Here is a 23,305-nt window from a genome sequence, read left to right as displayed (position 1 = left end):
GTCACAGTCACTTAACTTTTGCAAGCCTTCTTATCTTCGGGGTTATGTCCTTTCTAAAAGCAAGTCGCTGTTTTGCACATGGTGTGTGAAAGTGGTAAACGTGACGTCATACTGTGACGTCATAGGCAATGATTATCACAGTAGACTGCTGCGTTTGTCTGCTGAGAAACTGAGTTGAATGAAATTGCGTAATCGCGCGGGAAGTCAATGGCTCAAGACTCGGTTGTTTCGTCATAGGCTCACTTGTTGCAAAACAAAGGCGTTTTTTACGAGGCGGCGGCGAAAATTTTGCCGCAAGCCGAGCCCGCTGTTGCGGCTGTGTGCCGCGCGTGCACTGTGTGTGCGGCGTAAGGTGCGTGTGCGCGTGCTTGAGCGGGCACGAGGTATCTTCGCAGTCCGGCATCCCAGGAATTTTGGTTCGAAGACAAGCGTAGTTTACACATGAACAGCGAACTCAGATTTGGTTGAACCAAAAGCAAAACGGTTGCTATTCGTTTAACTTGTATATCGAAGGAAACGATCAGACTAACGTTTAATGAATTCTATATTAGCAGTTTCTATTTTCCACGAAAAAATCGGTACAAATTTTTACGGTAAATCAAGTTATATTTATTGAAAAATTAAAACAACCAAACTTAATTCACGTTTTAAAATAAAACCCAAAACTTAAATCGCAGTCGAACCAGTGTACCCGAATTTAAACATTCGAAATTAACAATTCCCTAACGCAGCCTAGCATTAAAAGGAACGAATTCAATTCAGAATTTGTCTGGAAACACTGGAGAAAATGGGTCATGTTGTGGGAAGAACAGGTGCTGAGGAAAAAGGCAAACGCCTCTCTCTTCGCCTGCTGTAATTAGTTCCCAACGGCAGGGCGGTGCCTGCTCGTATTCTACAGTAAGGGCGAGGGGTTTAGAAGCAGCGCTTAAAGTTCGTTTTTTTCGTTAGGATTTGAGGCGTGTTTTTGGATGTTGTTTGTATGTTTAACTTGTAATGTTTAGAATATGTTTTAGATTTATTGTAACGGTTTGGAGTTGTGGTGTAGGGATTTTTATACTCATGTGATTCTATTTTACGTTTGATTTATTTGTAATTTCGAACGGGCGTTTACGTATCAGATAATCAGTGTTTACTCAAAAAAGCAAAAATAGGTTAATGCATAGTTCAAAATTGGAGAAATAACTCAAAAGCGCCATGTGTTATATCCGGGCTGACTCGGTGTTCAAATCAGCGAAAATTACTCTGCTATTTTTGCATGAACTGTGCAGTGCATAGTCTTATCATGTAAACGAGTGCGTTTGACTTAATGTAGCTACAACGATGACATCCTGTCCTGTCGTCTTCAAATATTAATAAAGATATAAACAACGACGCGTGGCTACGAGGAACGTCTGCGCCTTGTCTACAATTATAGTTTCAAAATTTTGAAATTTTTATATTTTACCGATTTTGTAAAAGTCAAAATCTGGCAAACCAGCGCTAACATCTGATTGGTTCCGGTGATGTTCTTGTTTTGTCACAATGGAGTAATTTTCGATGACGTAATGCCCCGGGAAAGGTGTGTGACGTCATAATGATCGCTTTAGACGCTTTTCTGCGCGTCCTTAATAGTGAAGCACCACTATTATTCCCCTTCTCCCGTAGTAGTGCACAGTCTGCAAACACTATGGCTCAGTTTGTCGAGTTCTGTTCCATATTTCAAGTTTTGTTAAACTTTGTGCTGGATGTTAACATTATCAGTCACTTACGTGGTAGTTTATCTGGCATTTTCGATTTTATTTTTGTTCTTGTTAAAAATAAGTCTGTAATTTAGCGTGTTCATATTTTTTACTAATAAAAACCTTTAGACAATTTAAGTAAGTTTAGTTTTCTAGTTTCTTAATTCGTAATGCATCTTCTGCATAGCATACTCTTCGTTTAAACAGCGATTACGTTACGAGTTGCATCTTCGCAAGTAAATGTATATTTTTCCACCTTGCAACGCCGACGAAAAAGAAACGAAAGTCGTGAGAGATAGTAGGGTGGGGAAAGATATGACGCGTTTAGCACATAATATTAAAATATCTTGATCGTGTTTTAAACAATTAACAACCGTAAATGGGAGTCGAAAGGATTCTATGAATGTTCTTTGTTTACTACTGAATGCAACGAGAAAATAGAATAAAAAGGTGTCCTATTTCCCCCACCCTACCATATCTACACTTTAAAATTTTACCTAACATTGTAAAGCAGTCATTTTTGCTCTTTCATCTTCAACGTATTCGCAGAAATCGTAGTGCAGCGTTAGTTATAACCATTCTGCATTCATTTTAATCAGTGTTTCCGAATTTGCCGTAGATTTTAGGTGTAGCAAGGGGCACAAGTATTGTATGTGCAGTTTATTAATAATTGGAAACACTATAATGTAGATGTTGTTTTGTTAATACGGTTAAAGTGTCGCATGCAGACATTTAATACGCACACAATACGTGTTTGTTGTTGGTACATTAGGTTGAATGCAAAATGTCCTAAAATCCACGAAGACACTTAGGCGTAAGACCATCCGGCCGGAAATGAACAAAACGTAACAATTATGCATCTTGTCTTGTTAATTAATCCATTTACTTGAACTTGTAATTGCTGTACAGAGGTTACGCCCAGTGTATGAGAATGCAGAGTTATTCATGCTCGTGATTCATAGGTAAAACCCGTTAGTAGGAAGACTGCTAATCAAAACTGCGACTCGAATTCTTTGCATACCTTGTAGTTGAGGTCATAGCGGCGCACACTTAGTGGTTTTTAACTCTACGTGCTAAAATTTGGAGTTACAAATCGCTACCACAAGCCGTGCGGTAACGGACCTGATTGCGTAATCTGTTGTTTTGTGGGCGTGGAATTTCTGCAGCAGAGTTTGGCCTTTTAAGCTTTTATAGTAGTACCTTTAGCACATAATATTCAAATATCCTGATTGTGTTTTTAAAAAGTAACAATAGTCCATAGAAGTCGTAATGATACGGTTTTATAATTATTAATTTGTTTTTTGTTTACGACCGAACAGGACAAGAAAATTTAAAAAAAGTTGTTCCATCTTTTTCCACCCTACTATATAAACTGCTGCCAGGTGAAATGTTGAACCGGAAACTGCCCTTCCGGTAAATTAATTTCTTTGCCGACGTTTCTTTTCGTAATGTCGCCTATTATCAGGTGTTTAGATATTCTCACCTGAAAAGTTTGTTTTGAATTTAGCAGCAAGCTTTGTAAAATGAAATATAGTTTTTATGGTATTTGACATAATTGTAATGATATATAATTGTGAAAACATACATGCGTGATGGGATTACAAACTCAAAAACGTGGTTATATTTCTGATCTGAATCCTATAATTTTTAATGTAAAATATAATCCCTCGATCGCCTATGGCCGTCCTTTTTGTTTGTGCGCAGCATAACTTTAGCAACGTGTGAGTAACCTTATAAGAATGCGACTTGGCAAAAAATACGCGCGGAATTAATTGAGAAAAATGCTTCGCATCTACTGTTGAGGGTATTAATAAATCGCAGCAACTAGCATTGTAGGCGTTACATACGTGGTAACTCGTAAGCGGACATGAAGTGTCTGAAACAAAACACCCGTTTCATAACGAAGAAAGTTACATTTAAGAAAATATTAGCAATCACAACGCATTCTAGCAGGCATGAGTTGTAAGAAACAGAACACCCATGTTATAACGACTGTCCTTGCCCTGCCATGCAAGGATAAATAAGTTACATACATTCACATGGAACATTTAAACCAAACCAGTGCATTTTTAACCTTTTACAAAATCTTGTCCAGATTGTTGCCGCTACTTAAATCTTTAGTTTTGACTCATCTAAACGAACTGAAATATCTGTACATTGTGAAATAACCAAATCATAGAATGGGAAATACTGGAAGCAAGAAGAAGTACAACGTCAACGAAGGCGGTGCCGCTAAAGAAGACGCGGTTGTAGCGATTGATAATTCAGTCAAACCCGTGGTGAGAATGTCTGTGATTATTTGACTTTAGAATAACGTGAGGAGCTGGTGCTCATAGAGTTGAACGATTCTCGTGTAAAGAAATACAGCAAGAACCTGGTGCTACGAAAAACGTAATAGATAAAATCCAACTCCAACTAATTATACAACAAAATATTTCGCCTAGATGACATTATCGGTCTTTAATAGAGGGTGCTCGGAAAGTCACTGCACTTTCATATCCGTTATTAAACCCTTAAGGGTTCAAAAGTTGTGTTTGTTTTGATCGTTAAGTCGTAAGGATACGGTTTCATAATTCTTTGAATGTTCTTTGTTTACTACCAAATGGGTCAAAAAATAAAATAAAAAGGTGTCCCATCTCCCAGCAGAGTACTGTTTGTAATAGATTAAGCAGCAAACATTACAAGAGCTTTTGTTTTACGATACACGCATAAACCTTTTGTTTCAAATTCCCATACGATGTGAACGCTGAGCGCTAGACTGATGAAAAATCGATAATGTCTGCCGCGTGTTTATCAAATTAGGCGCCGTCTTTTGTATTGATTTGTTTCGCTTTGGCCGGAAAATATTGAAGTAATGTCGCTTTTCATCACGAAGTTATGAAAATGTGTAATTCGTTCAAGCGGTAATTGAACTAATCTAATACTATTTCGTGTCAAAGGAGATGCTAAAATGAAAATATGAATGACTGACGTTTTGCTTTATAAGCTTGAACCATTGTTGCTCTTTAGTAAGGTAGGGGAGAATGGGATAGGTTTTCATTCTATTTGCTTGTACCGTAATAAAAAAATAAGCCAGAGAGAGCTTTTGTGATTTATATAGTGTTTACGTTTCACATATAGTGCTGCTGGTATTCTCTAAAACGAAACTTCTATTCCATTTTCTATGATCGTATACTATGTATAGCAGGGTGGGGGAAGATGGGACACCTTTAACACATAATATCCTAATAGCCTGATCGTGTTTTAAACAATTAACAACGGTCTGTGGAAGTCGTGAGAATACGGTTTTATAATTCTTTGAATGTTATTTGTTTACTACCAAATGGAAAGAGAAAACTGAACGAAAAGGTGTCCCATCTTCCCCCACCCTACCATAGGTGAGGTTTTTCGGCAAGGCACGTCAGGCGACTTGGGATTCAAACCAGAGTCTTCACGTTAAACAAAACTAACCTTTTTAAATCACGTTTAAATCAAGATTTTTGAATTTCTTTTTCTCTATATGTTGACTTACGCGCGCGTGTGACGTCATATTAAGAAGTTGTAACATTTATTTTCATTCCTGTTGTCAAAGTTGACACTTTCTCATACGAGCCTTATCGGTCAAGATTAGCTTTCGTATATTTGTTTTTTGTTTGAATTATTCGCCGTAACAAACTGCTGCTTTCATAACAAAACTAAGAAACGATAATTTAAACTACCGCAACTTGTTACCACGTTCAACTTCGCCTTTCTCTTCTGCGCCCGGCTAATTTATTTCCGACCGCTAACGATATGGTATCAGCTTAAAGAGTGCGGTTTAAAGTTGTAATGACTGTAATTTGCAAAGTTTCTGGAAAAAACACTTCACCAAAACATAGTAAACGACGCCTTTAACCGTTCTGCTTCTAAGAAATAATTTAAATCTTTAAGGACAACTTAAGTGGTCCCGCTACAAAGAAATTAAACCCAAAATATGGATAGAGGACAAAACGGGTTATTACGTCATTGTTTCTTGAATTCGGCAGTTCTGGAATCTAAAAACGAATTGCAAACATACATTCGTTAAGCAGACTGCGTGACTGTGTTGGAAAGCGTGATAAAAAATTGATGAGGGCTTCGAAAGCTTAATCCCCCACCCTACCCACACAGCAGATGGAAATTTCACATCCTGTACGTGTACTCGCTTTGGGACGTAGCGGGGCAGACTGCTGTTATTTCATTTCCCCGGAGTCTTGCATCTGTTATACTGCGCGGTAGTTCGCAGGCGAAATAACCACATCAAGTCCCTTAAACAACTCAACCAGCAATTAGGGACATAATGCTTTGTAACAATTCAATAAACTTTACAATAATTTAATCAATACATTGTTAGAAAAAAGTTGTTCAGAGCGAGGTATAGTCCCGCATATTGTTTGATTAAATCCCATGCGATAAAGGTCGCAGACGAAACACAAATTCGTTCGTATCCGGAACGAGTACCCTCTTGTTGAACTCTTTAAAACCACATTCGTAGTTTTGTTTCTTTAATAACGTTCATTGTTTTTAGGAGGCCGAGCAAAAAGTAAACGGAGGAGTTGAGAGTGGAACTAACGGTCATGCTGACGTAGAAGTACAAGTGGTAAATGGGAATGGAACGCCTGCTAAAAACGGCGCTGACAAAAAGGCTCGCTCACCGATCAAATTCAAGCTTCCAAAAGGTTTCCCTTCGTTTAAGTCTTCGCCGAAGTCGCCTCCGACCGAAAATGATAAGGTCGTCGAAGTAAAGACGGAAGAACCGGCTGCGGAAAGCCAGGAACCAGCAAAGGAAGAGAAAAAGGAAGACGCTGATGAAGATACTAAGCAAGAAGAAGCAGCTGCTACACCAGCAGAAGAAGAGCCAGCTAAACAACAAGAAGAAGTTGCTAAAGAAGAAGAAACTCCGAAAGAAGATGCTCCCGCACAAGAAGAAGCCGCCGCAGATGATGCAAAAGTTGAAGACGCACCAGCAGCCACTGAAGAAGCTGTGGATCAAGCTCCAGTGGAAGAAGCGAAGTCCGATGAAGCAAAAGAAGAAATTCAAGAAGAAACTAAAGAGGAAGCGAAAGAAGAAGCTGCAGCTGCAAGTCCGAAGAAAGGAGGAAAAAGTTTAAAAAAGATCTTGACCGGTACCTTTGCTTCGATCAAGCGAAGAACCTCCAGTAAGAAAACGAGGAAGGAAAGCGTGGATGAAAAGGTGGAAGAAGTGAAAGAAGACGCTCCCGCTGATGCTAGTGATGCTCCTGCTGCTGAAGAAGCGAAACAGGATGAAGAAGTTGCCACAGAAGAAGAGCCAAAAGCAGAAGAACCAGCCAAGGAAGAAGAAAAAGGCGAAGAAACCACCCAGGAGGCCGCCAACTATGAAACACCAGCAGCATCGGAAGAATCTTCAGCACAGGAAGAAGCTGGTGAGAAGACGGAAGATAAACCAGCTGAGGAAGCAGCCGATGCTCCAAAAGATGAAACGGCAGAAACGGAAGACGCCAAAGACGAAGGTGAGAATTTGTGAACCTGGTTTTGCAGCTCAGAGACTCATTCATTGCACGTTACTATATTTTCTAGTTTAAAATTATTTTTTACTGAAAATAAAATCTTTGAAAATATATGTTTTTATAAACAATCATGTTTTAAAATATATCATCCTTTTTCCAGGTTCCCCATCTAAGTCTCCAGGTTTTATCGGCTCGGTGAGAAGTTTCTTCGGCAGCCTTGGACGTAAAAACAGCAAAAAATCGAAGGTACGTGTGTTTATCAAGTTGATTTGTATGAATGATACAGTAGCCAATTACTTTTAAGAGGTTTTGTTTTAAGATAACATAGTATAGGGGGGGCGACACGGCACTTTTAGCACATAATATCCGAATATCCTGGTCGTGTTTCAAACAGTTAATAACGGTCTATAGAAGTCGTGAGGATACGGTTTTATAATTCTTCGGAGGTTCTTTGTTTACTACCAAATAAGAGAAGAAAATAGAATAAAAATGTGTCCCCTACCCCCCCCCCCCCCCCCCCCCCCTACTATATGATAGATCTTATGGAACAAATACAAGATCAAACACCGTTTTGTAATTTTAATATTTGGCTAACGCGACACAATAATAATTGTCAAAGTAATAACTTCATTACCAAAAGAAAACCCAAAAACGTCAAACGTTTTTTAAAAAAACACGGGTGTAAAATTTGCACTAAAAAAATAATCGCAGTTTCACATAACATAGTCTATACGTATTCACCATGGTTAACAAAGGGAGTAACCTCAGTATTCCCATATCTACGGTAGTAAGGTTCCTTATTGCTTTTATCGGGAAATTTAATTACATTGAGGTTTGCTGTTTTGCTCCAAATCTTGCATTGATGTAAATTTTTGTAAATCAAACAGAATATAGTACTACGTATACTTGGGTTCTAAGTTATAAATAGATATAGTAGGTTGGGGTAAGATGGTCCACGTTTCCATTCTCTTTTATTGTTCCCTTTGATAGCATCAAAAAATATTTACAGAATTATATAACCGTAACCTCGCGACTGCAAGCAACAGTGTGAGTACCATATGTACTTAGCTATGGTTCGTAGCGATTTTCAAATTTCAAAGTGCTCCTTGTTTGTTACATCGTAATTTCTGCAATTCGACTGTTTGTTGCGTCACAACCAGCCTTGTTACGTCACAGTCTGCATTAATCTTTTAAATCGTGATTGATTGTTCGCCGCGGTTTGTGAACGAATGTTGCGCGGCCAGACAGTCTGACGTAACGACTGAATAAACCTCATTCCACCTTCACTTATTGTATCCAAAGGAATGAATAACATTTGTTTATCCCTGATTGGTAGGTAAAGACAGTCGTTGTATTTCATACATCATACCCGCTTTTGAGTTACCACATATGTCAGTTTCAACAAGATTTTTTTTATTCCGGTTATCCTTTCTTGAATCCGGTTATCCTTTAGTTAACATAGGCCACCTGCCAAATTTTTTTTGCGTTTCGACGTCGTATTCAAGTCGTCTGCATTTTGATATTGCTCGTATGTTCTTATATCAAAGAAAACCCAGCAGGTTCGATGCTGCCGCCTTTATGTGTGGTACCATAGCAGGTGTAGTTAAAACGGCGTTGGTTTTTGATTGTTAAAACGTTGGACAAGAAATGACGAAACATCTTCGCGGATTCGTAAAATCACTGAAGCGTATCATGCCAGATAACTTCCCGACCTATATACGGCAACAAGCGGTTTATAATGTCACAAAACCTCTGGCATTCAGGGATTGGTTCATTAATAGATATTACGTCATAATCACATGCATCTGGATAGCTATATAGACGACCTCCCTCCAAGCGTTGTTTAGTCCATGATATAAACCACTGGTATAATTTTCCCTGGAGAATTTAATCTGATTCGTCTTTGTCTTCGATTTAGTTTCATAACCAAGTACCACCAATGGAAATGGGTTCATTTTTCAGTCGTAAGAAAAAGGTAGTTTATTCGTTTGTTTGTTTATGATTTGCAGACCTTTTTTATGCATAGTGGTAAATGTTATTAAATGTATTGTTAATAGAAGTTTTAGTCAGTTAGGAGATTTATTACTTAACAAGTTTAATTTGTATTTGAAATTTACCCATGTTTTTATTGGAAATAAGTCGTAACATATATAACGTCTGTTGGATTAGTCGCGAAACTGACCCAATAAAATAGGCTTTTATAAAACTGACGATTGTGAAAATAGTCGTGATAAAAATCTTGATTTATTTAGGAAAGAATGTTTTTAAAGTTTGTTTTTCCATTCGATCGCTTTGATTGTAAAGTCTGATTAAGTATTCGCTTAGTTTAATGCGCCAGGATATTTTAACTGGTTAACAGAAAAAAATCTACAGAAGTGCGAAAAAAAAGAGTCCTTATATAAACATGTTAATATAAGTGAAAACTTGGGAAAACATGTTTATATACGGACTCAGATGAAAACTATTTAATATTAAACTGAAGCGCGAAAATATAAGCGAAACTTGTAAAATAAAGTCGGAAAATTTGCGTCGTATTATTTTTATAATTGACTCAATACTAGCAGTTATAATTTCTCCCGTTGACAATTTCCAAATCCTCATCTTGCTTCGTTTTTCCCACGTTGCCAGATTACTTGTGCTTTCCTAGCGATTTAAAATTTAAAATCCGATTGTTACGTTATAACTGGATGATTGTTGCGTAATCCTATATATTATCCGATCACTATAACTATTGTTGGTTTTTCTAGAATAGATTTTGTACTTAAACTAGTAGACTGAAAGTAATTTGTTCAATTACCAGCATTATTTACTGTATGGTTGTTGTTTAATTCCGTAAAACGACTTATATTAGCAAATTAGTTAAGTTTTTGGTTAGTAGGAATGCTTTTTATGAGGTTTTTCAAATCTATAACGCCACAGCCTAGAAACCTATTTTTACTTGTTTGGATAAATTGGTTCAGCAGGTATTATAGTGTAATGTCATACATGAAGCTTTTCCGAGCTTTTATTGTCAAATTAATAAAACTCTGGGATTTATAAGCTTACATTTATAAACATACGAGCGTTATCAAAATGTTCGTATTCTACTTTTCTCCTACAAAACTTGTGGTTTGCGAGTCAACATCAAACTTTTTATGATCATTTCACTTCGACCTAACGAGTTTTAAATCCTCTCACAAAATATTTGTCCCCAATTGAAAGTTTGTATGCGACTTGATAACGAAACCTCCTGGTACAGCCTTGTGTATTTGTAGCTCGGGTTTGTTGACATCTTTAAGTGTTCGGAATGTTAGATTTTGTTTATTTTTGGGAATGGTCACTTGGACTGGACAAACATTTGCGTAGGAAGTTTTACTCGCCTCGTTGAGTCAAACGGCTACGTTAGGTTGTTTGCTGCTTCTAATTACTTCAAGGGTGAAGAGATATCTTTTTAACCATGGAATTTAAATAAAAGTTTGAAAATTTTCAACACATGAAACTATTTAAGTCTAACTTTTGAACAACTACTTAGTACATTGGTTTGTTTTTTGGATGTTAAATAGATATTTTAAATATTTATTTATTTAGAATAAAAATCGTCGCTGACAATATAGTAATTCGACTACTATAGATATTATACTACCAGAAAAAGCATTCTCGCTTTTAGTTTTTTCCCGTTCTTCTCGCTTTAACTTCCCGCTGAGCAATCACCACCCCTTTCTTTACTGGCCATTTAAAACGCCCCTTTAAACCTATCAGTCATTTGTAAAGTTCTGAAGTGGTCCTGTCGACCATATAGGTCTGGCCTGTGTCTTTCAGCATATGTTCCCTCCAGGTTTCGCTTTCTTCCCATTCACCTATATATACTTTATTCATTTATTCACACTACGATTTAGCTTGATCGTCCAAAATATTACTCAAACTAAAAGAGGTTTGGACGTCAGTGTTGCCATTCAATTTCAGAAAAAATCTGGCATCACTTTGCCTGCCTAATTCTGACGTACTCACTCCTTTTTGAAGTCAGCTTTTTAACTCTTATCTTATCGCCGCCTTGGCTCGCATTTAGTTTTCCGCACGTGGTTATAATTATCATCCACACTTCCCATTATGACGTCACAAACGCTTGGCAGAAGATCGCGTTCTGTGCTTCAAGTCACATAGCCTATCAATGACTTGACGCTTTTCGCTTTCTTCCAAGGATACAACCGACTTTTGGGATCTAAAATACATTTAAACAACTGTCTTTAAAAGATCAAACATTGAAACAACTACCGTTTACTTGCTTTTTACAGATCATACATTTAAACAAACCCTAAGACAACCCGTTACACCCAAACGAAGCCACAATCTCAGTTTCTTTTTAAAAAGTTCTAACTGTCGTCGCTGTGCATGGTTTGTCACAAAAATTCCGAGAATTCTTGAACTCCTGAATACCATGGTTTCAGTTTACTCCATGACGTCATACAACCCTCTCTTAGGGTTTGTTACGTCATAGTGAAAAATAGGGAAGCCGTTTGTATACAAAGGATATGCTGACTCGTGTACAAAACATGAATATGACGCGACCATGTATATTTTGTTTTCGTAAGCGAGAGTTGTTTTATCTCCTAAACCACCGTTAAAGTATGGACATAGTTCGCCCATATAATGACAATTATAATGTGTTCTGTTGATATAATAGGTCGGGGTAAGGTGGTACACGTATTCACTCTCTTTTGTCTTGTCATTTGGCAGTATATTATATAACCGTATGTATCCTTGCAACTCCGAAAGGGCGTTGCTGGTTGTTAAAACGCTATTAGAAAATGTGTGTTAACGGTATCCAACTTACCCCACAGTTCTATACCAAAGTTTTGGCTGAAACTAATAACTTCAAACACAAACTTTTCAAAACTTGTTGAAGAGTTGTATTAAGTTGTAGTGTAGAAACAACTATAGTTTTGGTTCGGTAAGCACCCCATGGGCCATCTACACAACACAATGCCGTGGTTTTCCAACTTTGAGCGGTGCTACGGTTCAATAACCGTTGTAGTCATTGCACAACATGTACATATAGCGTATGCGGTATTGTCGGTTTCACGCTTCATTCCTTCTTATGAAACACACGCTTCAGTGTATATTTCAAGCGGAGGATCTTTTTCGTTTATTGTACTATATTTTTGGGACATATAGTAGGGAGGAGAGGGATGGTCTCGTCCCATTTAGAAGTAAACAAAGAACATCCGAAAAATTAGAAATCCGTATCCTCACGACTCCCATAGGCCGTTGTTAATTGATCAAAACACGATCAGGATTTTTAGAAAATTGCGTGCTAAAGATGTCCCTCCTTATCCCAGTACTATATGTATTAAAGTTAATCTATTTAATAGGAAGAGCCGGAAGAGAAAGAGGACGATGCTGCAAAAGAGGAAGAAACACCAGCAGCTGCTACTGTAAGTATAAAAAGTACTATCTCTGTGTACTCCGTTTTACATGAACACCCAAACATCACCTGCCTATTTTATAACCTGTCAAAAATCGAATTTTTACAACCCGTCAAAAATCCAATACATTGAACTGCAGATTTTACAAATAAAAGTCAATTATATTCTATATGGGTGATGTCCTAGTCTACTACCTGGGATTTAGGACTACACAGTTCAATTCGGGAGTCGCTTATTTCATATCCTTGGTATATATATAGTAGGGTGGGAGAAGACAGAATACCTTTTAGCACATAATAATATCCAAATATCCTGATCGTGATTAAATACTACCTGAGGATACAGTATTATAATTCTTTAAATGGTCTTTTGTTAACTACCAAATGGGACGAGAAAATAAAATAAAAAGGTGTCCCATCTTCCTCCACCCAACTATACCAGAAACGTTTCGATTGTAGACATTGCGATATAAGAAATGTAGCTCTGTTTGTATGGTGTTTAACTTTGGAAAATACGATAGCCTCCCATGCGAATACAATGGAATGCGACACGGGTTGTACTTTGAATGTTATTCTCGTGGGGGCGTGAAATTGACGAGTACGCTTCAAAGCGTTGCACATGATAGCTTTATATCAAGTATATCACTATTGAAGTGCAAAGAGCTTTTAATGTGTGGATTTGGTGATTTGAATGCCAGCCAAACGCTAATTAACGATTTCCTAAGCACGCCGTAATGTATATGAAAAAATAATAGAAATTTGAACGTGTTAATAGGATTAATTTTATATTCGCAACCCATGAAATAGAACATCCGTGTTACAACAATCGTCTTTGCTTTGACAACGCGAGGATAAATCAAGTTTCATCTATTTACTCTTTTTTCTTCCAGGATGATGCTCCAGCAGAAGAAGCCAAGCCAACCGAAGAACCAGAATCACAAGAAGCTGAAACTCCAGCAGCTGCTGAAGATAAACCTGAACCTGAAGTAGAATCTCCACCAGCAGCAGCCGGTAAGTTTGGAATTCGTAATATAACACTGTGGGGTAAGATAGAGACCGATGGTGCACATCATTCCGTATATTTTCTAATTGTATTTTAACAATTAACAACGCTATTTTTAAAGTCTTGGTGCTATGGTTTTATAATTCGGTAAATATTCGGTGTTTACTACCAAATGAGACGATAAACGAGATTGAAAACCTGAACAATATTACCCCAACCTACTATTAATTACAATCAGCGGTAATTACAATTTTTCGAGTTGTTTTGTAGGCCAACAGCTTGTTCCACCAGCATCTAATAATACAAGCTGCAACTATAAGAAAAATCAGACAGAGTTAGTTGTTTTGTCGTCATCCGGGCACAACGTCACGAATCATATGCGCATGTGTAAACCACTGAACCAAGAAGTTCGCATTATATTCAATTCCTAATTCTATCAAGAAACCCGAATAGGGGGGTATTAAACACAAAGCCTCGGCCTAGTTTAAAAGGAAAGCCTATATCATTGTGGGTACAAGGCGTGTATTTATCGATTATACTTCCATTTCCTCAGCGCTGTGATTAAATTCCACCGGTCCGGAAACGTCCTTAAAATCACACCGTTTTGAGATTGGTCGTGATATCGAACATATCTCAAATTAATGCGGGACACTTCTTCATGTCCCAGTTAAAAAACGTGCGCTTAACAGCAAGAGCAAAATAAGCGCGTAATTCGTACACGCTGAAAGTGCCTTCTATTTTTATCACCCGGGCGACTTTTCTTTTAAAGCTTTCGTGTATCGAATATTTTAAATTCCGAAGTTCTCCCGCCACAAGGTATGCCTTCACGTTCTTTAAGTGGGAGGCTTCTTCTCCTATAAAACATCATAGTTTATCATGCTCGCGTGCATCGTGTGTATCTTCTTACCTACTAGGATACATAGCTCGGTCTATGTTTGCCCTATAGCACCAACTAACGGTCAAGTATTTAAAACCCTTTGTATAGAACAGGGCACTTGCCTTTATAATTTTAGCGTTAATCAGGAGCATTTTGTTTAACAAAAAAATGAAATTATGTTAAGTAGGTACAGGATGGTGGGGAAAGATAGGGCATCTTTATCACATATTATCCAAATATTTTGATCAAGTTTTAAACATTTAACAACCGTCTATGGGAGTCTTGAGAATACAGTTTCATAGTTCGTGTTCTTTGCCACTACTCTGAAAATAGAACAAAATGTGTTTCATTTTGCCCCACCCTACTATATAAAATTTTGGGTTAAAAACTTATTTCCAATAAGGTAATATGGGTTAATTATCTGTAGTCTTGCTGTTTGTTATTCTTTTGATGTTTCAAATGATCGCGGCTGTTTATAACTCGTTGTCCGCACTGATAACAACGTTTCTGTGTTGTCGGTTTTGCCACAGATAAGCAAAGGCATTATAAAGAACTTTGCCCTGCTTGCTTACTTCTTAGCTGAGTGCTGCACATTCCTGGAGACCCCGGGGAGTCTTAACAGCGCTAAGCGGCTTTTAAACAGGGCGTAAACAGCAGATAGCAGCATGCAATGAACGGTTGCCAAAATTGACGTTTATATTTCAACAAACCGAAATTATGTGGTTTCTTATCAGAGTCTGTAAAACCCAAACCGTTTTTAATGAATAACATTGTTATAGTGGGTTTTACAACTTTATTTTTGGCGCGGCAACAATAAGTAAAACATACAAATATTTTATTATTCAATAACAACTGCTATTTTGGGCCTGTAATTTTATTTTTGGCGCTGTAATAACTAATGAGTTTTGGCGCTGCAATAACTAATGAGTTTTGGCGCTGTAATAACTAATAATAAATAAAATCTATTTCGTAATATGAGGCTCTTGTTTTCAATGGACAATCTCAACAAAAATCGTTCAGATATCGTTTTGATAAAAACATACAAACATTGCTAAACTAGCTTTTACAATTTCATTCCATTTTTAGTGCGCCAATAATTAATAGGTATATAGTAGGGTGGGGGAAGATGGGACACTTTTGACACATAATAACCAAATATCCTGATTGTGTTTTAAACAATTAAGAACGGTCTAGGGGAGCCATGAGGATAAAGTTTTATAAAAAAAATCGTTGAATGTTTGTTTACTACCAAATTGGAAGAGAAAATAGATTGAAAAGGTGTCCCATCTTCCCCCACTCTACTATAAAACTTGATAAAATTGTTCTTGTTTTTAATGGACAATCTGTTAACCGCATTTCGCTCCTCCAAGATAAACAATGTCCACACTTAGCGTTGTTTTAAGCGCTTGTATAGTGCTTTATAGTTAAACAACGGGGCAGGCTTTATAATAACAAAGTGTCCATACCCTAACTTTTGAAGGTGTCGCAACCTTTGATCCAAACTTACTCAAATTAAAATCGTTTACCAAAGCTTAGTGTTTTAATTCCAGACCATTTCGAACTGTTAGTGATTTTCACGTAAGACGTTTACACAGACGACATTTATATAGTAGGGCGGGGGAAGATGGGACAACTTTTCGTTGTATTTTTTCGTCCCATGTGATGATAAACAAAGAACATTTAAAGAATTATAAAACAGTATGCTCACGATTCCCATGAACGTTGTTTGGTCAGAATATTTGGATATTATGTACTAAAGTTCACATTATACCGTTATACGTTTAAATCTAACATTCACGAGTCAAGTTTAATATTTTCACAAAGTGTAATCGTTCCGCACTAAATGAAAACCATTTTAAAGAGTGTTTTACCCAAAACGTTGACAATGACCGCTATTTCCTCACAAAACATCCGATCCAAAGTCGTTTAGCCTCATTTACAGTTTCGAAGCTCGCCGCATGTCTCCGGGCTATTTAAAGCTACATTCCAGACCAGTTTTAGATTTTTATTACCGCGCACAAAACATACTTTGTTTCTTTTGTTAGCTCTTGCAACGCTGACCTAAATTGTTGCTATTTCGCTGCGTTTGACGAGAAATTGTCTTGTAAATGATAAAATACGAGGAAATAACTGACTTTACGACCGAGCAAAGTCATTGCTTCTTTTGTGCTCGATTTTTATTAACCATTTTGTTACTTATAGGAAAATATTGAAAATGTATTAGGTCGCGATAAAATGGTCAATATTTTTTATTTTCATTTCCCATTCGGTAATTAACAAAGAATATTTACAGAATTTAATAACCCGTATGCTTACGAACAGCGTTGTTAATTGTTCAGAACACGAGGAAACATGGGATACTATGTGCCAACGGTATCCATCTTACCCCACAGTACTATATTATCCGCTAATGCAATGAACAAATAATAATAAACGGCGGTTATTAAAATACGACATAGCTATTTTCTATACACAATGGAAGTTAAAAATCTTTTTTTTTTCTTAGAAAAAAAATCGCAATGCTCTGTTTACGCCATCTTTATTTACTTTATGTTAGGTTTCCATGGCATCAGGTCGCATATCCTTGACCGCAATCTTTTGTTTTACAAGTCGCAACACGACCGCAGTATGTGATATGTCGCCTGACACAATCTAGTTAATCATCGCTTTAAAATAGACGCGTTATCTTAGTTCCCATGACATGTGGGTTAACCTTACCGACTTCGTATGTTAACACGCTAACATGGGAGGGATCAAACGGCGTCGAAATTCAATTAGGCTTACGCGTCATCCGTTCAAAGATGTGTTCTCATCAAAGCCATGCGAATCAGTTTATTGTAAATAAATTGGAATAATTAAATATATAGTAGGTTGGGGTAAGATGGCCCGTGTTTTCATTCTCTTTTTTATCTCATTTGGTCGTAAACAAAGAATATTTACAGAATTATAAAATCGTAATAACGCGACTCTAAAACAGCTTTGTTAATTGTTCAAACATAATCAGGAAATACGGGATGGGAGGTTAATAGTGTTTCATTTACCCTGCAGTACTATATGTGTAGAAATTGTAAACACTTTCTATGGCTTCGTTTCTTGAAAACAGTTTAATCATGTCTGCTCGTGTATGCCCTCCAACGGTTTAAATATTTTAATTATTACAGCCGATGAAAGCGCTGCAGAGCAACAACAAGAAGCAGCAGCTGAGCCACAGAAAGAAGGTAGAAGTTCTTACTATTGCAAATTTGAATTCTTTGTGTTTAACCGCTAGATTTGTAAAATGAAATTTATTAACATTAAAATCCTTCAAAATAATGGTGAAAAAAGGATTCCCCCACCCCCCGAAAGAACAGAATCCCTAAATGAACTACCCACAAAGCTACAAACGTGGTAACTCGTAAACGGGCACGAGGTGTATGAAACAAAACACCCGTGTTATAACGACGGTCGTTGCCCCGCCATGTGATGATAAATAAGTTACATACATGATAACTCGTAAGCGGGCACGAGGTGTATGAAACAAAACACCCGTGTTATAACGACTGTCGTTACCCCGTCACGCAAGTATAAATAAGTTTCATTCATTCATGTAGCAATTTTCATTTGTGGTAAACACATAGGCTCCTATTTTAGAATAGAATTCGCAAAGCAATTCACATAGAATTCGCACGGTTGGCCTGTTTACCTCAGCAATGTGCTTGTAATGCATTTGTATTTCAGAGAGATACACACGATTGTTTTTTCTTAGACTTAAAGGATATTCAACATTGTTTAATTTTCTAATAGAACCAGCAAAAGAACCAGAAGCCGAACCAGAAACGGCAGCCGCTGAACCCGCACCAGCACCCGCACCTGAACCCGTTGTTGAAAAGGTAGGATACCATAACATGCTTAACTGGTAACAAATCGTTTTTTTTTTAGTTATGCCAAAGAGATATATTTTTGGCCAAGTTGAAAAAACTTGATAAAGTAACTGTCGTAGTGCATAGGTTGATCAAAGTAACTCAACCCTTGAAACTAATTTAACAGGAGCCTGAACCAGCAGAGCCTGAAAAGCCAGCAGAGCCGGAAGTGACGCAAGAAGAACAAAAAGCACAAGAACCTGAGCCCGCAAAAGCTGAAGAACCAGCAGAACAAGAAACTACCGCCCCTGAACCCGCGGTAACGCCCGAGCCAGCCCCTGCTGCAGTTGAAGAACCGAAAACGGAAGAACCAGAAGAACCTGTACAAGCTGAAACATCGTCGGAACAAGCAAAGGATGAAGTCGCAGAGCAGACTAAAGGTTAGAAAGCTTAATGTATTAATCGTTATATGTCGCTGCGCATGTGTAATATGTTTGTTCGAATGCATGGTGCATGCGTTGTCATATTATCAATCGAAAGTTAAACGTGCGAATTGTTTTCCCGGTTTACAAACGCATTTTCGTCGCAATTTTCTTCTCGTTTTTGTGTTCGAATCCTTGACTTGTCATGTAGTGTATGCTCTCATATTGCAAGTCACAGAACTTTACATTTGCATGAGGCATTAAAGCATGTAGACGCAATTGAACTTTGAGCAATCGTCGGTGAAGGGGCAATGTGGGACGACAACCAAGGTGAGCAGCTTTTCGCTTGTAGCATCTTCCCAATTGTTTCCAAGAGTGTAGAGCTTTATTAAATTGCATTAAAGGGACGTCTTCAATTTAGCAAACTTTAGTAATTTGCATGATTGAACATTGCAGCAAATTCAATTGGTGGAACCGTTTGGTATTGGAATTCTAACCAACATTTTAAATTGGTGACGAGGCCCTTTAATAAAAGCTGCTTAGATTCTCCTTTTTTGCTACTCTCTGCTTGTTGATTGGAGTGTTTAGAATTAGTTACGAAGGATACACAACGTACATCACTCGTCTGTTGTATCACAATTTGCACTGGTATGCCTCAAACAATTTCTTCATAGGTTTGAGAATCCCTGTCATTAATCATGCGAATAATATCATGTTTATTTGATTCATTTTAATATTAAATGAACCTTGCTGTTTTTAGTTTCAGCTGTGACACCAAAAGAACCAGAACCAACCCAAGAACCAGCTGCACCAGAACCAACCGAGGAACCACCTGCACCAGTAGCAGAAGAACCAGTTGTACCAGAACCAACCCAGGAACTAGTTGCACCAGTAGCAGAAGAACCAGCTGCACCAGAACCGACCCAGGAACCAGTTGCACCAGTAGCAGAAGAACCAGCTGCACCAGAACCAACCCAGGAACCAGTTGCACCAGTAGCAGAAGAACCAGTTGTACCAGAACCAACCCAGGAACCAGCTGTACCAGAACCAACCCAGGAACCAGCTGCACCAGTAGCAGAAGAACCAGCTGCACCAGAACCAACCCAGGAACCAGTTGCACTAGTAGCAGAAGAACCAGTTGTACCAGAACCAACCCAGGAACCAGCTGTACCAGAACCAACCCAGGAGCCAGCTGCACCAGTAGCAGAAGAACCAGATGTACCAGAACCAACCCAGGAACCAGCCGCACCAGTAGCTGAAGAACCAGCTGCACCAGTATCAGAAGAACCAGCTGCACCAGTATCAGAAGAACCAGCTGCACCAGAACCAACCCAAGAACCAGTTGCACCAGTAGCAGAAGAACCAGCTGCACCAGAACCAACCCAAAAACCAGCTGAACCAGAACCAACCCAAGAACCAGCTGCACCAGTAGCAGAAGAACCAGCTGCACCAGAACCGACCCAAGAACCAGCTGCACCAGAACCAACCCAGGAACCAGCTGCACCAGAACCAATCCAGGAACCAGCTGCACCAGTAGCAGAAGAACCAGCTGCACCAGAACAAGCCCAGGAACCAACTGCACCAGTAGCAGAAGAACCAGCTGCACCAGAACAAGCCCAGGAACCAACTGCACCAGTAGCTGAAGAACCAGCTGCACCAGAACCAACCCAAGAACCAGCTGCACCAGTAGCAGAAGAACCAGTTGTACCAGAACCAACCCAGGAACCAGCTGTACCAGAACCAACCCAAGAACCAGCTGCACCAGTAGCAGAAGAAACAGTTGTACCAGAACCAACCCAGGAACCAGCTGTACCAGAACCAACCCAGGAACCAGCTGCACCGGTAGCAGAAGAACCAGTTGCACCAGAAGCAACCCAGGAACCAGCTGCATCAGAACCAACCCAAGAACCAGCTGCACCGGTAGCAGAAGAACTAGTTGCACCAGTTTCAGAAGAACCAGTTGTACCAGAACCAACCCAGGAACCAGCTGTACCAGAACCAACCCAGGAACCAGCTGCACCGGTAGCAGAAGAACCAGTTGCACCAGAACCAACCCAGGAACCAGCTGCATCAGAACCAACCCAAGAACCAGCTGCACCGGTAGCAGAAGAACTAGTTGCACCAGTTGCAGAAGAACCAGTTGTACCAGAACCAACCCAGGAACCAGCTGTACCAGAACCAACCCAGGAACCAGCTGCATCTGTAGCAGAAGAACCAGTTGCACCAGAACCAACCCAGGAACCAGCTGCATCAGAACCAACCCAGGAAGCAGCTGCACCAGTAGCAGAAGAACCAGCTGCACCAGAACCAACCCAGGAACCAGCTGCACCTGTAGCAGAAGAACCAGTTGCACCAGAACCAACCCAGGAACCAGCTGCATCAGAACCAACCCAAGAACCAGCTGCACCAGTAGCAGAAGAACCAGTTGTACCAGAACCAACCCAGGAACCAGCTTTACCAGAACCAACCCAGGAACCAGCTGTACCAGAACCAACCCAGGAACCAGCTGTACCAGAACCAACCCAGGAACCAGCTGCACCAGTAGCAGAAGAACCAGTTGCAGAAGAACCAGCTGCACCAGAACCCACCCAAGAACCAGCTGCACCAGAACCCACCCAGGAACCAGCTGCACCAGTAGCTACAGAACCAGCTTCACCAGAACCCACCCAGGAACCAGCTGCACCAGTAGCTACCCAGGAACCAGCTGCACCAGAACCAACCCAGGAACCAGCTGCACCAGTAGCTACAGAACCAGCTGCACCAGAGCCAACTCAGAAACCAGCTGCGGCAGAACCCACCCAGGAACCAACTGCACCAGAATCACAGAAACCAGTTGCACCAGCGCCCGCCTCTCAAGAACCAGCGATATCCGACAAAGCACAAACTAACGAGAAAGAAACCGAACAATCGGAAGAAGCTGATTATGAATATGAAGAACCCCAACCCACGAGTCCACATAACTTTTCATTTAACGTCGTTTAATTTCATTGCTTGCCCGCACATTGCTAAAATTTCTGATTGTTTTCGTTTCTTGTTTTGTTATTGTGGAATGACCTACTAACACTCCGTTACAGTTGTTATCGCATGGGTGTCTAGCTGTAGTTCACGGATATTATGATTTATGACTTTTTTAACTATAATTTTTTTACTCATTTTCTAACATTAAGATGTATTTTGTATTTAATTTTTCGATCCCATGTAACAGAATCTTCGTAAGCTCTCCTGCACTCAATCTTTGCCGATGACGTAGGACGATGACGTCATGATGATCTAATCCTTCCGTGACGTCACCACTCTGTCGTCTGAAGCGCATTTTTTCTGAAGACGGTGCCAGAGTTTGTGGTCTGTTATTAGATTATTAGTTCACACTAACGCGAGAGTATTTATTTGGTATTTTCTTTTCTTTGTACACGAAGTCTTGCCTTAAAACACGATATCCGTTATTTGCCATTTCATTGAGGTAGCTTTGTTTAATGCGTAACCACGTTTAAAGATAACTTGATTTTGTTTCGTTTTGTTTTTGGGTACTAACTTGTACCGACTGCCCCTTGTTTTGAAACGGCATCTTTTGATTTATTTCATTACTTTTTTACGGCGTTTGTAGATGTTTGAGATATTTGTATGTGAATGGAATAAGAGATGTTATATTTGATACATCGTAAAATGATTGTTGCGGTTTTAAAACCAAGAACGTTACTTCGTTTGGATATCGGTACCTAATGGCTGCTTTTTTATATGTACTTCAAAATCGGTTTTGTACAGTCTATAAAAAGTGTTTATGGTAATGTACGGAAGAACGTATTTTCGTATTTTTTCTTCGATTTTTTTTTTGTTATAAGATTACGCTCAGTATAAGAACTCGGCCGCCGAATTTGGCAGAATTTCAACTTTCTTTTTCACATTAATTTTACAAGCATGGTGGAGCCGTAACGGGCACTGGGGGTTGGCATTAACACAAAAAAAACACGCAAGTTATCACTGTTAACACAGGTACGGTAAAAATGTGACTGTTTTACGCTAACCAATGCAAGTTGCCTAAAAACGGACAGTCGTTTACGTTTTATGTACATAAAATTATTTGTATTTCTTGTGTTTTTGTTTCGCAGTTCACATAAAATCACCATTTTCGTTTATCGTAACACAAGCTACCATAATTATTCTATTAAAACATACTAGAACACAAATCCTGGCGTGTTTCTTGTCGACCATTTTCGACTCTGGTGTTTAAGGTTGCCGAATTCACAAAATACGCCGCGTGTTCGTAAGACGAAACAAAAAAATACACTTAAGGTGGCTGTACACAGTATCTGGAATTCGTCCGTTTTGTCTGTTTTGTCCGGATTTCGCTGCCGCATGCGGAACTCGGTAATGGGTTTGCATGCGATTTCGCTTGCCGGATACTGTGTACAGCCACCTTTATGTGTATATGTTTATGCGTAACGGTCTGATATGGTATAATCAAACCATGCAACAAAATTCAATATGAATATTTAATGTGTATCTGGTCAAGTTTTGTACGCATATCCTCAAACTTGCAAATAGAAACGCATGAATTCGGT

At 38.9% G+C, this 23,305-nt stretch overlaps 1 protein-coding gene across 1 annotated transcript; it reads left to right on the top strand.

Moving 5' to 3' along the window:
* The first annotated feature begins 3,786 nt into the window (after window positions 1-3,786).
* LOC149743597 (uncharacterized) lies at window positions 3,787-22,930 on the top strand. Its single transcript, XM_089887072.1, has 9 exons — window positions 3,787-3,997; window positions 6,244-7,207; window positions 7,365-7,450; window positions 12,553-12,615; window positions 13,496-13,616; window positions 17,647-17,703; window positions 18,269-18,354; window positions 18,512-18,764; window positions 19,507-22,930. Exons 1-9 carry the CDS (start codon window positions 3,899-3,901, stop codon window positions 21,726-21,728), a joined length of 3,951 nt encoding a protein of 1,316 aa, XP_089743198.1. The 5' UTR covers window positions 3,787-3,898; the 3' UTR covers window positions 21,729-22,930.
* The last annotated feature ends 375 nt before the right edge of the window (window positions 22,931-23,305 follow it).

The sequence above is a fragment of the Ciona robusta genome, chromosome 1 (assembly GCF_009617815.1).
Source record: "Ciona robusta chromosome 1, ASM961781v2".
NCBI lineage: Eukaryota > Metazoa > Chordata > Ascidiacea > Phlebobranchia > Cionidae > Ciona > Ciona robusta.
This window is presented reverse-complemented; position numbering and strand designations above follow the sequence as displayed.

Coding starts and splice junctions, on each gene's coding strand:
- LOC149743597 (XM_089887072.1), top strand. CDS start 3,899: ATGGGAAATACTGGAAGCAAGAAGAAGTACAACGTCAACGAAGGCGGT. Junction 7,451..12,552: donor AAAACAGCAAAAAATCGAAG/GTACGTGTGTTT, acceptor TCTATTTAATAG/GAAGAGCCGGAAGAGAAAGA. Junction 17,704..18,268: donor AGCTGAGCCACAGAAAGAAG/GTAGAAGTTCTT, acceptor ATTTTCTAATAG/AACCAGCAAAAGAACCAGAA.